Source organism: Rousettus aegyptiacus, unplaced genomic scaffold, assembly GCF_014176215.1.
Source record: "Rousettus aegyptiacus isolate mRouAeg1 unplaced genomic scaffold, mRouAeg1.p scaffold_m13_p_2, whole genome shotgun sequence".
Lineage (NCBI taxonomy): Eukaryota > Metazoa > Chordata > Mammalia > Chiroptera > Pteropodidae > Rousettus > Rousettus aegyptiacus.
In genome coordinates, this window is record NW_023416295.1 from 102,074,273 (window position 1) to 102,095,001 (window position 20,729).

The window sequence follows — 20,729 nt, forward strand, 5'->3', positions numbered from 1 at the left end:
AAGTATTTTACAATAGACCTGTCATGATATTTTTTTATTACTGTTTATTTTTTTTCAGGCATTTAACATCTTTTGTTTCAAAAATGCTTGGTAAATGTATCAAAATGTTGATGAAATATAGTATAATTATCTATTTGTCCTTTTTTGATGTTTTAAGATAATTATAAATAATTGAGATACACATTTTAGACACATTGAGCAGTCATTTTACCAATGTTGTCATTAGTTCACTTTGAATAGTCATGGATGATATTAATTCTTTAGGTGATCAGAAAGATAGGCAGGATTGATTTATTTCCCTTTAATAGAAAATGAGAGCATTTTCTTTAAGCGTGTATTAACTGTTTAGCCTGACTGTTACTAGCCACTGTTATTAACACTGAGATCCTATTAGTGCTGTGCAAAATTGAACACATTTTTTTTTTTACTGAAGAATTTTATTCTTTTAATCGTTAATAATAATTCAATCACAAGTAATTTGGGGAGTACAAATCTTTCTTCCCTACCTACATTTATTTCTTCAAGGAACCAGTTTTTTGCAGTATCTTTCATATTAGTAGTCAAAGAAGACAGTTTGTAAAATAACTCTGTGTAGTTCTCAATTCATTCTGCATATGCTTTGGGAATTAATTTTCAAGCATTTTAACTTAAATGCCTTTGGGGGCTACTGTGAAACTCTTGATTTTTTAGAAACTTTTTTTTTTCTTGTAAATAAGAGTAAGAGGTGATTCATATGATGAAAATACCCAAGTCTATCAGCATATAGAAAAGATAAGAAGGACCCGGAGCTATCCTGGTTTTGATATGTTATTTCAGTCTATCAAAGTCAAAAAAAAAAAAAAAAATCAGGCCCACAAGCTCTGTATATTTTAGTTGATACAAGCTACTTTTTTCTTGGTAATTGATACAAGAATCTATTGTTTTCCACTTTATAAGGAGACTTAATCCTTAAAGATGCTACACGCTTACACTGCTATTAAGTACCTCTATACTTGGAGTACAGATTGTCATTGCTCTTGTAATGTGAGGACACTTTGCAGCAGCTTTTGGAGGCATAGAATCAATGTGATAATGCATATGGGTGCAGGTATCTGTATTCATTTACTAGATTATGTTATTTAGTGGTAAAATTATTGAAATCACAGAAAACTAGTACTCTCGTTAGCTTATTTGAATAGGTCAAATGTACTAAAATTCTTCCTATATCGTTTCTTTATATTGTATATCTGTATACAGCAGGGAGTTTTAGTTCTAATTTTAAAGCAGTTTATATAATTTTAATGTAATGAAATGACCAGTTTTTATGGAGATTAACTAGATTTTTTTCATCACTATAGAAAATGATGAAAGATAATAACCTAGTAAGGCATCTGGATGCTTGTGAAACCATGGGAAATGCTACAGCCATTTGTTCAGATAAAACAGGAACGTTGACAATGAACAGAATGACAGTTGTTCAAGCTTACATAAATGAAAAGCATTATAAAAAGGTCCCTGAACCAGAAGCTATTCCACCAAATATCTTGTCCTATCTTGTAACAGGAATTTCTGTGAATTGTGCTTATACATCAAAAATACTGGTAAGGGTTTCTTTAATAATTTATATATGAAAATTATTTTTTTTAATTTGTAATGATTAGGCCATATGTAACTTTTTAGACCTACTCATTACTATACATAAATTGAAGAACTGAATTGTGGTATTTTTAAAAGGCATATATTCATATAATGCATATGTTTCTTTGATAAAATGTGTTAAGATTAAGATCTGTTGCTCAATATATACATTCTGTTTATATTTTTCTCCTCCCATTTTTTAAATTTCCTCTACTTAGAAACTCTCATGCCTTATAACCAGAACCAATTCTTAATTTTAAATTTTTATTAAGCTCATTTTGTGAAAGACCAGGCTATTTTATTTTACTTTTGTAGACCAAAAAAAAAAAAAAAAAAGATTTTTGTAGAAAATCAGTCTTCTAGAAAAATTTTGAAGCCAGATTTCAAATTAAAATACTGTTTTATATGTGCTTGCTGTATATTCTGTCTGACTTCCCAGTTGGTCCTACCTATAAGGTGGGATCCTTAGACCTTCTAGAGTTAATCCTATCAAGTAATTCCAGACACATTACTACCTTAGAATAAAATATTTTCAACTTTGCAAGTTTTAAAAGTCTTAATTATAACATAAAGCATGAAATTGTTTCACTTGCTTGTGTTCTAGTGATTTATGGATGAAGACCATGAACAAAATTAATATTGCAAGTCGTTTACTGAAAATATGCATGAATTGGATTATTGGACTGGAATGTTATGCGATCTTGGTTCTCGGTCTAGCTTTGCCTTTTACTAGCTGAAAGTCTGAGCATTACTTTGTTCAGCTGTTAAATAAAGATGTTCACATCTGCCCTTAATCCTGTTGTGATGATTATATGAGGTGATACTTGTGAAAATACTTTGAAAAAAACTTTTACATATATTTAAGGCAACAGTGCTTTATTTTAATGTATATACTTTTAAGTCATAAAAATTTGTAAAGTAGATTTAACTTTGAATTTTTTAATGTAAATGTTCAGTGGAACAGGAAGAGAAAAGGAAAGAGATTAAAATTTATTTCGTCCCACTATGTGTCAGGAACCAATTTTAAACTTTACTTGTCTTATTTTATTCTTGGGTCATAAGTGCTCCCATTTTTCAGATGCTGAAGGCAAGGACCACAGCAGTTGGGTAACTTACTGAAAGTACAGAGCTAGTAACTGGCAAGGCTGAAATTGGAATCCATGTCATTCCCATTCCAGAGTGCCTTTCTACCTCACCTTTCAGTGTCCTTCTGAAATAGTAAAAGTTTCCTATATAATTTTGTTTTAGAATGTCACATTCTGTTTTACATTATAAATTAAACTGTCATTGAAAAACAAGATACTGGCTTCTAAACCTTTTTCTCTTCTAGCCACCAGAGAAAGAGGGTGGATTACCTCGTCATGTTGGTAATAAAACTGAATGTGCCTTGTTGGGATTTCTTTTGGACTTAAAACGGGATTATCAGGATGTTAGAAATGAAATACCAGAAGAAGCACTATACAAAGTCTACACCTTCAATTCTGTTAGGAAGTCCATGAGTACTGTCCTGAAAAATTCAGATGGAAGCTATCGAATATTCAGCAAGGGTGCATCTGAGATAATTCTGAAAAAGTAAGAGTAAAATGCTTAGCTGAATCGCTAACTATTAATTGCTTTATGAAATACTCACTATATTATTACTGTTGCTATTTTCTTTTTTTGTGAGCATCAGGCATTTGATGTATATTTTATTTAAAGCTTTAGTATATTTTATTGGTATCCAGATATTTGCCCATGGTATTCTGCCATCTTCATACATCAATTTCTTTCATTTTTAATATTTAGCTATAGGGAAAATGAGCACATTACATTCAATCTGGTAGATTTAATGAAGTAAACCTTGACATTTGTCGTTAGCCATGTTGATTTCATTGTTCTATAGGATCATGAAAAATAAGCCTCTTGTGAAGAAAAACCGAAGTTTGTATCTTCAACGCTGCATTGTAGACAGTAGACTCAAAAATGTGATGAATGAATTATAGGTTAGTTTTTAAGATAGCAAAGCATTAAAACTAGATCTTGAGAATTTTCCTTCTATATCAGAGTGAGGTTTTATCATATTTATGCTGCTGCAATGTTATATTTAAATATCTCCCATTGTTTTGAATGATAATCTTTTTTATTGTCCTTGTACAGGCCAGTAGCTTCAATTTTTTTAAGCATTTACTTTATTTTACCAGTAGCTTCAATTTTGACACTACATGTTTATCTATAATTTCTCTAATGTTAATGTGCTATTACAGGTGTTGAAATTATTTTGGTTTCTTTAATTAGAGAAGCAGAAGACTTTAAAAAATTAAGAGCAATTTTGGAAATACAGAACTCATTTGCAAATGAAACATTTAAAATATTTCTACTTTTAAATTGCTTTTGTATGAAATGTTATCTAAATGAATACTTGACAGGTTATGGTTTAATAGGCTTAAGAGACCACTATAAAATTAATGAAAAGGCAACATATGATAAATGGGTTAAGTTTTAGGGTATAAGACTGTGGCATTTAAGATAGGTTTTGGTATAAAGTAAGTACATCAAGGTGAAAAGAAGTCACATCAGAGAAAAGGAGGTAAGATATGCAGGCCATAGTTGGAGAATAGCTAGTAGTTTATTTCAGCTGACAAGACATGGGCTTTTGTGTCACATAGGCCACATAGAGCATTGTAAGCTTGGTTTTTTTATTTCAGTGTAAAGGGTTAGAAATTTTGCATCCATGTCTTACAGGGGAGATACTTTAAATCAAGAACCAATCAGGCTTTGACTCTTCTTTTACAACTAACTAACTTTGGGATTTTAGGGAGCTTCTCTTAGCTTCCGTTTTTCTCCACTGAAAAAGAAGGTGATAACCACCAATTCTGTCACAGCGAAATAAAATAATGCCTGAAAAAAATACATAGCATGGAATCTGATACACACACACACACACACACACACACACACACAGTAACTATATCCACAGTGATACTTATATTTCGTTGTAGAGTTTTCAAACATTAGGCTGAGCCTTTAAAATTTAGTAAGCCAGAGAACACGACGAAAGTATTTTTTTACCAGGTAATGGAATGATCAAAGCTGTGTCTGAAGATAATTCTCGCATCGGGGAATAAGGTGGGTTGGGGGGTGGAAAGGATGAACTGGAGACAGATATCAATTAAAAGGCTTTAGCTCGACGTGAGAGCCAGAAAAAGGCAGTAGCAGAAGGAGGAAGAGAAAGGAGAGGCACCATTCAGAAGACTGTTGAGAAGACAAATATATAGGAACTAGGAGATAATATAATATAGATGATGAGAAAGTAAGTATTTGGGTGAGATTTTAGATTTATTGAGAAAGTAAGGTGAGATTTTAGATTTATAGCAGATCTTCAAATAATGTTTCATTCAAAGTCGTTCATTATAATGGTGATGAGATGTCGTGGGTACTTAACTCCTGTTCATATCAGTTAACCCATGCTAAAATTGGTTTCATTATACATTGTTTCACTTAAAGTTGCAGAACCTATCAATGACATTAAATGAGGACTTACTACTGTACATCGAAATTATTGGGATAATGTTCATTAGATGAGCAGTGAGGGGACAGCTTTTAGTCTTACATACGGTGAGTTTAATGTACCGTACAACTTTTGAGTGGAACTCTTCAGCAGTGATGGAAAGCTTTGGAAAACAGCAAAAACAGAAAATGTGGACTTGGCAATCACCTTCCTAGAAGCAGGAGGAGGTGGCATCACCAAGAGAGAGGAACATAGGTTAAATGAAAAAATAAACTTTAAATAAAGAAGTCTACAATGTAATTTTTGTATACCACATAATTAAAAGGTTGTGGTTAGTGTCGCTGACAGTAAAACTATTTTGGCATTATCTCTCTCATTCTAATAGAATGCTTATTTTAACAATAAGTTATTTTTTTTCTTTCATGGTTAAAACAGTATAGGTGATGAAACAACGTCTCAGGTAAGGGGTTGATTGAACTTGGCTTTTTACTTTAAAAGAAGAAAATATTTGTGAATTTTGTATTGAGTAAAATTAATGTCTTAACTCTGTACCAGAATTGATAGGTGTGTATAGTTTATTCTCCTTTGACACTATGGATTCTCTGTGAAAATGTAAAAGCTGTGCATTTCTAAAATGAAGGTTTAGAGAATATCTAGAGTAACTGATAAAATGAAAAACTATCAAGTGAGAACCATAAAAATTAGAACTGTCTTTTGTAAAGAGGAAAATGAAAAGTGAATATGATTTAAGTCTGTAAAAATACAACATACATAATTCTCTAAATTCCAGATATCAGATCCCATGATTTCTAGCCCTTCCAGTTCATTTAAATGGTATTAACCATTTATTTTTGTTAATTATTGATGTTTGGATTCAACATTTCCTTTTAGGTGTTTCAAAATCTTGAGTGCTAATGGTGAGGCAAAAGTGTTCAGACCAAGGGACCGTGATGATATTGTAAAAACTGTGATTGAACCGATGGCATCAGAAGGCTTGAGAACCATATGTCTTGCATTCAGAGATTTCCCAGCAGGAGAACCAGAACCAGAGTGGGATAATGAAAATGATATTGTCACCGGCCTTACATGCATTGCTGTTGTGGGGATTGAAGATCCTGTGAGACCTGAGGTGGTGAAACATTCTGTGTTCTGCATGTGCAGAATCTTAACTGTAGAGGATCTAGGCACTAATTGTAACAACTTTTCTAGTAAAAGTCTTGGTACTGGTAATTTTATTTTTTTTCCTCTGTGAACCCAAGATAAGTGAAATAATAGTGCTTATGATGCAGTACTACTAATTTATAGTTTTTAATTAGACAGCTTCTCTTGAGAGCCTATGTGTTTATACCACCATAACCTAGCACAGCGCCTTAAACTGAGTAGCTTTTTCAATTAGTATTTATATTAAATTAAATAATAGATGCCATTAAGTTATTTGTTTTCATAGTCTCAAGACCAACACTGTCCAGTTGAACACTCCATGATGATAGAAATGTTCTATATATTGTTCAGTACAGTAGCCACTGGCCACATGACTACTGGTCTCTAAGTATGACTAGTACCACTACAAAACTGAATTTTTTATGTGATTTGATTTAAATTTAAACATTTAACTACCATGTCGAACAGCATGCAACTCTAGACTTTTCTTCTTTATATCATTTTTTTTTTAAAGCTTATCGAGCAACTACTGTGTGCTAGGCATTATACTAGGGTATACTAGAGACATTAAGATTTTTCAGATCTGATTCCTGGCCTTAAAGAAGTCACTGTCCTGGGTGGGGATGGTCAAGCATATAATGATCGTTACAACCCAGGATGTTAGTACATCGTTGGATATATAGAGAGCATGTTATATGTATATAGAACATGAACCCTCAACCTAGCCTAAAGTAATAGCATCTTTTTATTGAGGTCTTATTGAGTGCCAGATATTGTGCCAAGTGCTTCACATGTATTATGTATTTTAATGTTCACCTCTATGAATTATAAATATTATTACTCTCATTTGAGAGATGGAAAAAAAGTTGAGATTGTAGAGGTAAGTTCTAGATCATAAAGCTAGTTTGTTCAAATCCCAGCTCTGTCTAAAACACATGTGCTATATTAACCACTGGAGTGGTCAGATAAAACTTCCTAGAGGTTAATTACCTGATCTGAGTCTGAAAGGATGAGGAAGTATTAGCTAAACCAAGAGAGAGAGCGGTAAGCGCATTCTGAAGAAAGAAGCAATTTGAGTCAAAGCACAAAGGTGAAAACAGCTCTTGTTCGCTGTCAACTTATTGATTCAACACCCAGTGTGTAGTACCAGGAACTCTTAGGAACTGGAAATACTACAGTTAAAGAAAAATAGTCATGAAACATATTCTAGAGAAGTAAGACAACCAGACAGAATTACAGATACGTGGACAGTATGCTAAGTAAAAATACATTCTGTGAGGAAAAAGACTTGATCCCTGCCCTCAGAGGCCTTATATTCTGGATGGCATGGTGGGGCAGGGGGGGGTGACATCAGATATGTACAGATGTGGTAGAAACTGTAAAGGATATGCACAGGATGATAAAATTAAGATAATTGAGAGACCACTCTAAGAATCTCTGAGGATATGATGCTAGCTGCAATCTAATGGCTAAAAGTGATCCAGCATGTAAATAGCTGCAAGAAAAGTATTCCAAGCAAATGGAACAAAATATGCAGGGGCCTGGAGGTGAGGAAGTATTTATATATTTCGGAGATGGAAAGGAAGCCGGTCTGGTGAAAAGTGTGGACAAGAAGAGGCAGATGTGATTATCTTTGGCCATACTAGACAGTAAGCACTCTGAATTGTATTCTAAAACTAAAGACATTCAGGCTAGGAAGTGACATGATTTGTATTGTTAAAATACTATTTTGGGTACTATGGAAGAAATAAAGTAGAGGAATAGAAGCAGGGAAGCCAGTAAGCTTATTGCAGTAATCACAGGCAAGAAATGATCATGGCTTAGAACTATAATTGTGGCAGGGAAGATAGAGATGATTTCAAAGTAAATAGAGGTAGAACCAATGGAATGACTAGGTTGAGTTTGAATACACATTTTTTTTAACATTGTTGGTGTGTCTGAAACACCCAAATGTATATCAAGTTAGGCACTCGGACAGCGGAGCCTGAAAGTGGTCTAGGCTGAAGCATTCACATTTGAAGCTAATGGAGATCTCCTGAGGGGAGTACGTAGCTAACAAGGGTTTAATATTGTGATATCTCCACAAATCTAGAAGAGGGGAGAGATCAGTGTCTAACTTGCATACTGGGTAGGTGGTAGATGGTATCACCACTGTAATAAGAGAATCAGAAGCAGCAGCATATTTAGAGATCAAGATAAATTCAGTTTGGAGTTTTGGAAATTCAGATGGTTATGAAACATCCAGGTGGACCATTTTTGCCAACCATTGCTTAGAGGAAAACCATTTGAAGTTTTTTATTACACATTAGCTTATAGCTTAAATCTTATCTGAATATATTAAATCAGGATGTCTACAAGTTTTGTCCATTAGAAAATATTGCTATTATTGTGTTCTTGGCATTGAGGTTAATGGAGAGTTTTGTCTTATTTTTAAACATGTAAGTGGCACTTAATTTTTTCAGTATCACACAATGATAGGGTTATTTTTTTACTAAAATAAAACTGTAATATGAAACAGCTTTCTCTGAGCATTTTCTACTATGAAGTTCTGATGTAAAGAATTTAGATTAATTAGATATCTAGAACAAATTCAGCTTTATTTCATGTACATAGGTGCTTGGACAAGGTACTTCTCTTCTGTTTCTTATCTGTGAAGTGGAGGTGGTTTCTGAGTTTTAAGCGGAAGTATTTAGGTGGTGGTTAGTGAGCAGTTAATAAGTGTTAGTTTATTTTTTCTTAAATATTATTTGCCACATAATTTTAACCTGAGACCAGTTTCTTCCTCTAATTCATTGTTCTCCTATTCCAAATGATCTCAGGACACCACCTGATCAGTGAGTGCTTAGATGGACAAGTTTTGGTTATATTTTATCTCAAATAAAATATTAGGATATGTATTACATTTATACAGCAGACTAGTGTTTTCAAAATCAAATCCTGATTTTTTTTTTTTTAGTAATAATCTGGGAGGCTCTGTTCTTTCATTCACCTCTGTGTCACCAACATCTAGCATAGTGCCTGGCATTCATTGTTAGTTTAAGTGAATGCATATGATGTTTCTCCCCAGTGATTTGAATGACTAAGAGTTCACTGGATAGAGGGATATATTTTTACATTGTAAAACTTATAATTTATATATACATATTTATGTATGTTGCCAGTAATTAAATTGCACACATGTTCTAAGACACAATGGTACCCATAGTACCCTGTCTGGATGATGCCTGTCCTTGGAAAATGCCTAAGGGTGACTATTTTCCCTAAAATACTTAATTCAGTAGTTCAGCAAATACTGAGCTCCACTTACATTTGTTAAATAAATAAAAGGCATTGTACTAGGCATTGGTGATGCAGACATGAGGAGGTCAAGGTTCTACCCTTAAGAAGCTCATTGATTTACTGAAAACTCAGGTAAACGAATAACTATAATGTATGAGATATAATAGAGATATGTGTAGAATCTGAGGCACAGTTCTTTCTAGGTAGGCCATGAAAGCGCTCAGAGATGTTACACTTAAACTGTATTTACAATAGAAGTCATGGACAGCTTACAGGTCAGATTTAGCCTTCAGTCACGTTATCTTTGTGTTCATGTGTGTGTTTGTGTGTGTGCGTTTAAAACATTAAATATTGAGAGTACACACAAATCTGGGTTTATGCTTTCTCTTAAAATTGTAGGTTCTGTCAACATTAGGCACTCATTCTTCCATGGTAAAAATAGGCATGAGCTAAGTAGCTCTTTCATTAGGCATTCATCTGGAGTTTGTCACTTTCAGCATGTTTTCTTCTTTTATGTTACCTGCATGACCCTGTAGGCATTTTCTTTTGCAACCTCTGCTCTTATAGGATCAGTATGGGTTTTCTGGTTAGAGAAGAGCAGGAAAGGATTTTTCTAGGCAAAGGGAACTATAGAAACAGGCACAGAAATAATATGTAGATTATCATCTATCAAGTTGTATATACTAAAGAAATTTTTTAGGTAAATCTAGAAAACTATTCTGAAGGTCAAGTGTAATCACTGTTATATTAAGGACTTTGTGATTTACAGTGTAACAGTTGGGGGATCATCATATATTTTTAAGAAAGTGTATTAGAAAAAGAATTTTGTCATATATGTGAGATATTTCAAAAGAGTAACAAACATAAAGACAGGGATAGGAATTAAAAAGCTATTGCAGTATCTTAATCAACAAACAGCGGAGACACGAGAAGGTTTGAGGTAAAATCTATAGCCTGTCAGGATGTGTAAGGTAAGGGAAATGGAAAAGACCAGATGACCCTTAGGTTCCTATTAGATAAGTAGTTTTAGAAAACATGGTCTCCATTTTGAACCCCCAAATTCTGATGCCCACTTTTCTCATGGAACTGTGAATCCAGCGCTCTCCGTGGTAAGGGGAAAAGATATAGATTTGAAAGTTATCAGCACACAGATGGTAGTCAAAGGTATGAGAGTAGATGAACCACCCATAACCCTAAAGAATACCAACATTTACTCTGGTGTTCTATGGGCAGTAAAACCAGAAAGATAGAAAGCCAGCCGGAGAAGAATCGTATAATGGTTGACGGGGAAGTAGGGGTGGGCTTTGAAAAGCCTTTGGTAAATAAATAATGCAAACAAATTAAGTTCCATGACAGCTGAAAATGAAGCCTGAACTAGGACCCTGGCAGTGGAAGAGGAAAGAGGTTATTGGGAATAATTCAAGAAATATTGACTATTGAGATGAATTAAAGTTATTAGATGTGGGACTATAAAGCAATGCATATTCAGTGAGATTTTTTTCCTTCTGGAAATACTAATTTTCTTTCATAATATGGATTTTTTTTTTTTCTTCATGTAAACCAGGTACCAGATGCAATAAAGAAATGCCAGCGGGCTGGAATTACTGTGCGGATGGTCACTGGTGATAATATTAATACTGCTCGGGCTATTGCTACCAAATGTGGTATTTTACATCCTGGGGAAGATTTCCTGTGCCTTGAAGGTAAAGATTTCAACAGGAGAATACGAAATGAAAAAGGAGAGGTAAGGGTTTTTTATTTTTTAAGTGATATATTTTTAATATGTTAGCAATTTCATTCAACAAATATATATTGAATATTCACTGTGCATTAGGCATCACATATAAATAAATGCAGCCCACACTTCAAGAAGCAAAACACTAGTATTTTAGAAAATAAAATATACAAGTGATAAATTTGTAAGCACTTATTTTTAAGTTCTACCAGTTTCAGAAGTATAGTATGTATAAGCAGGTAATAAGAGATGAGTTTGGAAAGGTTGCTATGGAGCATATTTTAGGGGACCTCAAACTCCGAACTTTTTATGCTAAGTTAAAGAGCTTCCATTTTCATAGGCTCTGATCTTATAATGATACATATAGTATTGGTTCTCAAACCTGAGTATGCATCGGGTTTTTAAAACATAGGTAGGCCCCACCCCACAGTATTTAATAAGATCAATGTGGAGCCTTGCTCAAGATTTGCATTTCTAACAAGTTCCCAGGAATTGCTGATGCTGCTGATCTGTTAACCACACTTTTGAGAACTAGTGATGCTTTCACTAGATAACTAATTTAGAATTATGAAACTAGGTTTCGGCACATTTTAACTTTGACAAAAATTTATAGATTGAGCAAGAGCGGATAGACAAGATTTGGCCAAAGCTTCGAGTACTTGCAAGATCATCTCCTACTGACAAACATACACTGGTTAAAGGTTAGTAAATTTTATAATTATTTCACAATTTCTTAATACATAAATATGTTCTGTTTCCTAAATTAGTAATAGATACTGAATATTAGATTAAGCCATGGATAGCATCTTTTACAGTAAAACTAACTACATTTTCTTTTGATACCTTGGATGAATATGTTAATCTTCAGTGGTTAAAACAGGATATTGTTGCTATTGTAACCTTTGTTTCTGGAGTTGGTCCTTACCCAACATCTCTCAGCAGTGTTCATTCCTCTGTTTGTTTAATTATTTATTTGTAACCTTGAGTCTGTAAAACTGACTTGTCAGGTTAAACTGCAGAATCATCTTATTAATTAAAGGGAATTTTTTATAGCACAAATATTTATTTTTGTTTCAGGTATAATTGACAGCACTGTCTCAGATCAACGTCAGGTTGTAGCTGTAACAGGTGATGGTACAAATGATGGTCCGGCACTAAAGAAAGCTGACGTTGGATTTGCAATGGTAGGAACTTATCTACTCAAGTATAATTTACTGGCTGCGTTTTTTGTTTGTTTGTTTGTTTTACTAAATCACTATTGATTTTAGGCATTGCCCCTTAAGATTAGTTTGAGGAATAATATATAAACTTAAATTGATTTATGTCTGGTTAGTTTATACATTTATTTGATTCAGTGGAATCTGGGGTGGAAGATGACTTCTTTTGAATAGTTACAATAAGATCATACATTTACCTGTGTTCTGTAAAATATATGTCTGTTATTTCATTTGAACCTTGCAACAATCCTCTTAAGAGACAGACCAGTTATATGTATTAAATTTAAAAAAATAATTGAGAATCTTCCACTCAACTGAAGATGTCTCTTAAGAGTAAATGAATGTCAGCATTTTGTATTTAATAGATGGAATCTCTTCTGATTGAAAAAAAATTTACTTTTTCCCCAAAAGTTCTCAACTTACATTTGATTTTTTAAAGTGCTATAAAATTAAAGCATTTCATTATTATTTTCTTATATGGTAGTCATAGTACTGATGAAGCATTTACTGTAAAGTCGATATTATGAAATACATGTTACATAAGTGTTTAATAATTGAATTTAGGTTTTTATATCTTTGATTCTATTCCAGTTTTTCAGTGTTGGAATAAATCTTAGTACCCTCAGCGCCACAGAAAATTTAATTTTAATTTAGTTTTATTTTATTTTTGGAAAATACAAGTCTATAATTTGTAATTCTCAAATTCAAAAATCTGAAAGCCAAAATTTCTTTCCTAGATTTGCAGCTGACTCATTCGATTGCAAAATTTATCCTGAACTGATGTGAGGATGTTATTTGTCCTACTTAATGTGAACATTCGTAGCCATTATAGAGATATTAATGTGGTTTTATGGGGGTGCTAACCTCCTCTGGGAGCATTTGTGATAGAAGTTATGTGCCTCATCTTTCTAAAATACAAGAAGCTGAATTCCGAAACAAAATGGCTCTAAAAGTTCCAGATAGGAGCATATTTTTGTATACCAAAGTTTATTTGCATAGTTTGTCCTCCTGGTATGTTGCTGCTGAAATAGGGTAATGGTTAGCAAAACCACCACCATGGGGGCAGCCCTTCAACAGGAGTGAGCAGTATGGAAAAAGGAAATTACATAGGTAAGGTGCTCTCAACCATTGGCTGTGACCCCAAAGATCCCCACCCTACTCTATCCCAAACTTTATTATGTTTGGCAGCACATCGATATGAACTTCTGGAGACTCATATATACTAGCAAAAGGGTAAGGACTATAAAACAGAATCACTCACTGCTGCTCTTGAGCATTTAGCAGGATTCTTAAGTCTAGGCAGCTCACTGGGAAGGCATTTATGTACAATGCATTTTTAAATTTTAAAAACTTCCTAAAACTTAAGTGTTTAAGGCAGATGTTAAAGGCTTCAAATATATACAGGGATAATACAGTAATATAAACAAAAACACAGTACAGCGGCTGCTTGCTTTGATTTTTAAGCCCTAAAGGTTTTAGGCCCATTGTGACACTTTTTTTTTTAATGGTAGCACATCAAAAAATCTAAATTCGTTTTTAAATGTGGAGAAACAATAATTGCTTAGTGACTTGGATTTAAAAACAATCTTGCTCAAGCTTGAATTTACTTTGATTGTGTATCTGTTCAGTTCTTCAATTTTATATTTTAAAATCAAAAGGCAAAATTATTTGTCTTGGGCTTTTATTAGATACAAATTGTTATTGATTAGTTCTTTCTAAACTTATTTTTCAGGCAGAAACAGCATTTTAGAACCCTATCTATCTTTCTTTTCTCTCTGTAGATAGATATAAAGATAGGTGTATATGTGAGTATATATGTATACACACACTGTACGTATATACACTATATATTTAGCAAATTCAACATTAAAATAAAATTTACAACAGATTTACAGAAGGACTTTAATGTGAGTACATTATTAACCTTGCAAAGAAGTCTGGCATTTTCCTTTATTTACTCGTTTCCCTTAGAATTTCTTTAGATAGCAAGCCTCCATGGTACATTTAAAATAAATATAGTCGCATTATTTTTTTACTATATAGTTACTCCCCACTCCCCATCCATGGTTTTGTTTCCAGTGGTTTCAGTTACCCTAAGATCAACCACGGTTCTAACATATTAAAAGGAGAATTCCAGAAATAAACAATTCATAGTTTTAAATTGTGTGCTGTTCTAGGTAGCATATTGAAATCTTGCACTGGCATGCCCCATCCAGTCTAAAATATGAGTCATCCCTTTGTCCCAGGTACCCACAGTGTATGCGCTATCCACCCATCAGTCACTTGGTAGCCATCTAAATTACCATATCTGCTGTCATGGTATTGCAGTGCTTGTGTTCAAGTAACCCTTATTTTACTTAATAATGTCCCCAAAGTGTAAGAGTACATACAGATATGGCAAAGAGGAGCTGTGAAGTCTTTCATTTAAGTGAGTGAAAAGGTAGAAGTTCTTGACTCACCACACTTTATCTCATCACATAGGCCTTGTATCATCTCATACCACAAGAAGAAGGGTGAATATAGTAAAATAAGATATTTCGAGAGTGAGCATATTCACATAACTTCTATTAAAATATATTCTTATAATTTCTATTTTATTAAATATTTGTTTGTTTGTTTGTTTGTTTTAACACCTACAGCACCTGTTATTCCTAAGTGGTCTCCCATCCAAGTATTAATCAGGCCTAACCCTGTTTAGCTTCTGAAATGAGATGAGATTAGGTGTGTTCAGGGTGACCATGGCCATAGACTGTTAGATATTGTTAAATTTTTACTGTGCCTAATTTATAAATTAACTTTGTCATAGGTCTGTATGTATAGGAAAAAACATAGTATGCACAGGGTTTGGGACTATCTACAATTTCAGGCTTCCACTGGGGTTTGAAACATGCCCCACAGATAAGGGGGGACTACTGTATTACACTGTTCTTACCAAAAAACTTTAGTTAACCACCTGTGCAGGTATTTCTCTCATCAGAGACTGAAGGCCATGATGTATTTCTATAACCAAATACATCTATGGTAATAAAATTTTCCCCAAAGTAATTAAAATATTATTCTTAAAGTTTGGTTTAATAAAGGATTTACTTGTGTAATCTCTAAACATTAAGAAGCAATTTTCAGTATTCCAGTCCAGAAACTGTAGAGGTGAGTAGTTGCTGCCTTCTAAAGGTTTAGCACACAAGGAAGTAGATGAAAAGCATAGTGGCAGCCAGTGAAGGAGTAAACACGACACCATACTGAGTCCCTCAAGGGAGAACTTCTGGATTCTGACAATGGAGACTGGGAAAGGTTTTCTGAAAGAAATGCCCTTTGAGCTGAGGGAGGGAGAAGAGCATGCAGAAAAGTACAGCCAAGAGACCCTCGGTGAATTGCAGATACAGTTATGTGCCGCTTTACGGGGATACATTCTGAGACATGTTGTTAGGCCATTTTGTCAAACATCATAGAGTACACCGACACAAACCTAGATAGTATAGCCTACTTTGCACCTAGAAGTTTTTAATAGTGGCCCACTTTGGGGCCATTATTAAATAAAATAAGGGTTACCTTAACACAAGCACTGCAATACCATGACAGTGGATCTGGTAACTCAGACGACTACTGATATAGTCTGTTGCTTCTAGGCTACAAGCCTATACACCATGTTACTGTACAAAACAACTTGAGGTTAAATCAAGGACAATGGAAAACGATGTAGTCAAGATGCAGTAAACAGGAGATGTATGAAGCTGTTGCCAGCATAACAGCATACATAGTGTTATACAGCATACTTCTTTTTTAATGAGTAGAAAGAGTACACTCTAAAATAACGATAAAAAGTCTAGTATAGTAAATACATAAACCAGTAGCATAGTCGTTTGTGATCATTATCAAGTGTTAATGACTCGTACATAATTATATGTATTATACTTTTATGTGACTGAGTATGGGTTTCTTTACACCAGGGTCACCACAAACACATGATGCATGCACTATATAATGTTACAACAATACAGCATCACTAGGCAATAGGAATTTTTCAACCCCATTAATACTCTTACTGGGACCACCATCATATATTCAGTCCTTCCTTGACTAAACTAAAACTATAGTTTTAACATAAATAGAAGTGAGTGTGGTGTTGTGGGCAAAGGGATGTAAAACAGGGAAGGTTGACAGGGGCCACCTGTTAAGGGCACAGAGTACTCAGATAAGGAATTTGTTCTTTTACCTGGTAAAAGAAGCTGACTTATGATAGAGTAAAATAAGTTTGGAGACATTGCTTGTTAGTATAAGGCTCCCAAAAAGTTCATAAAAAAGCTATTTACTTTTTTTTGATGAAAAGTTTATGCTTGTTTGATTACGGAATTAGTTTTTCTTTGGACACCAGTTAACATTTTAAAGTTACTTTTTAAATTTTGAAGGATTTTTTTTTTAGTTTATTTTTCAGTTATAGTCGACATACAATATTATATTATTTTCAGGTGTACAGCAGTTATGAGACATTTATATACCTTACAAAGTAGTCCCCCTGATAAATCTAGTACCCATCTGATACCATACATAGTTATTACAGTGTTATCAACTATATTTCCCATGTTGTATTTTACATCCATCCCCATGACTATCTTAATAACTGGAAATTTTGAAGGATTTTGAACAGTGAAGTGATAAGATTTGCATTTGTAGACAACAAGAGAATGATTAGAGGCAGAGAAACCTATTGGACTTAGATGTGTTAAATTCATTGCACATTAAAAGTAAACTATTCAGATTAGGAGCTAGAGACTAAAATTTTAGATTAAAATTCTTCCTTAATGGAATATTTCAAGATAAGTTTGATTTGAACCTTCTTTTCATTTTTATTAAAACAATATATGCATAGCATTTAAAAAGTTAAATAGTTCTGTAAGACTTAATATCTAAGTCCCCTGCTACTTTTCATTTCTTCCAACTGATTTTTTGACTAAAGGAAACCAACTATTTTAGCTGTTTGCCTAAATAATTATAGTGCTTTTTTTTAAAAAATATAAGCATTTGCTATTGACTTTTTATTAAAGATAATAAGGATTTAGCACTTCGCATGCACATATACACAGGTGCACACACACAATTTTCACCCCTGTATGCTTTTATGCATACTACCTATCCTGTCATTCCTCCATCAACGTTTTATTATAATTTTGGATACCTCAATAAATAATCCTTATCAGGATTGTCAGTGCTATTCCAAGCTGAGCCATGTGATCTATAATTAATTTTATTTCCTTGCACAACTTTTTGTATTCCCTGTAAATTGTCTTTTTCATTTACTTTCTTTTAAGTTTATTTATTTTTGCTTAGTTTTTCTATGTGCTTAACAGTAATTCATCACCAAATTCTCTTTTCATTGCATCAGAGACATCTGACACTTTTATCAATTTCACCTTCTTAGATGTACCTATCCCAGATCCTCTGACATGCTTTAATCCAAACTGTTTGCTAGGCCTGCTACACAGCTGGCTTGTTTTTCCCATTCTCTTGTCACTCTTGATTCTTAATCTGACTTGGTGTAAAAATCTAGCCTGAAAATCATTCTCATTTGGAATTCTGATTTTGTTCCTCTGCTGTTGTTTACATACCATTTTAAATTTTGAACCTCTTGGTTTTTTGGGGGTTTTTTTTCCTTTTTCCTTTCTAGGAGTATATACATCTTTGTATTTAGTCCCCTGAATGCCATGATAATTTGTCTTAGAACAGCTTTTTACTATGAAAACTCATTTTCTTCAATTTTGTGAAATTTTCCTATACTAGTCCCATTTCCTCTCTACTGTTTCTTCTTTGTGAAATATCCTCCCCTGATTTTTGAACTTTTTGGACTTACATTATCTTGTTTTTTTTTTTTCCTGTTTACCATACCTTTGTCATCTTGCTTTATTTTCAGGGCCATTTCCTCAACTCCTGTTGTTTTTCATTTCTCTGAGTCATATATTTAATTTCCAAGAGTTGTTTTTGATTCTCTTGAGTTTTTGTTCTTATTTTAACATCCTGTTCTTATTTCATGGATGTACTTTTTACCTTTCTAAAGGTTTGATTTTTTTTGTTGTTTTTAATGAGTTTTTGTCTCTGCAGAGTCTGTCTTCATTTTCCTTTTGATTTAGTCTGTCTTTCAGGTTAGTGCTTTCCTCAGATGTCAGATGATTCTTCATATTTTCTGCCTATTTGCTGGTATGAAGTTGAAAAGCTTAAAAGCCTTACGCCTATAGGGGGAAACCAGAAGCTTCTCAGTAAAGTGATCTGCCTTGGCTGTGATACCTTGAATTGCAGTATTTTTAGGCATTTCTCCTAAAAGATCAGATTTCCCAGAAAAGGACCTTTAATCTCCTGCCTAGAGAACAATCCTTGGTACTGGTATTCTGGGAAATAAGTAGGAAGAGAAAGAAAGGTGATAGTCTCAACGTTCATTAAACAGTTAACTCAACCTCTTTTTTTTTTCCAATATAGCACCCTTATACTCTGAGCAGTGCTCATACACCCTTCACTCTAGACATTCTCCATCATACTCCCTCTAGTAAAATAGTAGGCAGTGTTCTGCCATGTCAGAGGGAGTTGCAGATTGCCTGGTTGAATGGACTTGGGAAGTTGCTCTGAGGATCTACGCTGCCTTTTCGTTTTATTACATATAACACACACAAAAAAGGGCCCGAGTAGTAAGTACACAACAGAATGGATGAACACAAGTAAACAGACCTGTTCTATGCCAGATAAGAAATAGAATATTACCTACACCCCCAATGCCTGAGTCACTCTTCCTTCTAATTACTGCCCTGTCTGCAAAGATACCCAGTATTCTGAAGATTACTTTTGTGTTTCACTCAGTTTTATTAATCCATAACTTGTTAATCAATCTCATTCTACTGTTGACAGACATTGATGTTCTTAGTTTGGACCATCTAAGTACTTTTTCAATGTCTTTGGTAGACTTTTGAGAAATCCTCCTGTTTTTATTCACATCCTTCACCCCTACAGCCAATGCTGCACGGCACTGCCAAGGCCTGAGCTTTACATACATGAGTTCTGTAGTGCAAAAAAAGGCTACTTCTCCACTTTCCTTACTGTTGGGTTAGGGTTCTGTTTCCTGGGATTTGCCTAATGTTACTTACTATTTTATTATCTACATTCCAGCCTTTTAAGATTTTCTTGCTGTGTCTCCTTTCCCACTAACTCCGTCTTTGAGTTTTCATTTTTTAATATATTTTTTTGTGTGCCTTTTGGAAGGAACTGGGGTAATGCGTGTGTCCAGTCCTCTATTTTTTTTTAAACCTAATTTGAACTTTACTTTCAATGCCTTATTCTTTTATGTTTGATTTCTCCTAAAGTCGAATGTCTTTCAAAAAGACGATACCTTAGGATAACTATGTAACCTTCTTTTATAGTAAATTTAAGTCAGTGTTTAAAGTATATTGGTAAAATTTTAGCTTATTACTTGATACTATCTGAATATTTAAAAGTTATATTTTAAACATTTAGTCTAATTCACAGAATTTTTTTAATAGGGCATCGCTGGAACTGATGTAGCTAAAGAAGCATCTGATATCATTCTCACAGATGACAACTTTACGAGCATTGTTAAAGCAGTTATGTGGGGACGAAATGTCTATGACAGCATCTCAAAATTCCTTCAGTTCCAGCTTACCGTTAATGTAGTAGCAGTGATTGTTGCTTTCACGGGCGCCTGTATTACTCAAGTAGGTTGACAGTTTGTTCCTTAAAACTTGTTGATTTTCAAGCAAATGTGTGTATAATATGTCTTTTTAAAATACTTAAGTATTTAAGTAAGCTGAAGCTTAATATTTTAGGTTAACTAATATAAAAATACAATTCTGTCCTGTTCTTTAAGTTTCTAAATACAAAAGGCATCCTGAGAATTACTGAGTCCCTGAATAGTTGTGAATGTCTATTAGGAAACCTGTCTTTTCTAGGATTCGCCGCTTAAGGCTGTGCAGATGCTGTGGGTAAACCTCATAATGGATACACTCGCTTCCCTGGCTCTGGCAACTGAACCCCCCACTGAATCTCTCTTGCTTCGGAAACCTTATGGTAGAAATAAGCCTCTCATCTCACGCACCATGATGAAGAATATTTTGGGTCATGCGTTCTATCAACTTGTAGTAGTCTTTACACTCTTGTTTGCTGGTAAGAATTCAATGTCTGATAAAGCTTCAGTTGTTTCTGTTCCAAGTTAGTGTCTCCGATATTTTAATGATACAAA

The 20,729-nt window shown here is 33.9% G+C and overlaps 1 protein-coding gene across 18 annotated transcripts in view; it reads left to right on the top strand.

The window, feature by feature from the left end:
• Positions 1 to 20,729, top strand: part of ATP2B1 (ATPase plasma membrane Ca2+ transporting 1) — a 115,029-nt gene that overhangs the window by 76,456 nt on the left and 17,844 nt on the right. For all 18 annotated transcript variants that reach the window (XM_036237581.1, XM_036237584.1, XM_036237579.1 and 15 more), the window contains 8 exons: positions 1,338 to 1,580; positions 2,948 to 3,189; positions 5,996 to 6,233; positions 11,109 to 11,288; positions 11,893 to 11,980; positions 12,357 to 12,463; positions 20,014 to 20,205; positions 20,440 to 20,653. In XM_036237581.1, the coding sequence (XP_036093474.1) occupies positions 1,338 to 1,580; positions 2,948 to 3,189; positions 5,996 to 6,233; positions 11,109 to 11,288; positions 11,893 to 11,980; positions 12,357 to 12,463; positions 20,014 to 20,205; positions 20,440 to 20,653 (1,504 nt within the window). The remainder of the gene's footprint in view (positions 1 to 1,337; positions 1,581 to 2,947; positions 3,190 to 5,995; positions 6,234 to 11,108; positions 11,289 to 11,892; positions 11,981 to 12,356; positions 12,464 to 20,013; positions 20,206 to 20,439; positions 20,654 to 20,729) is intronic.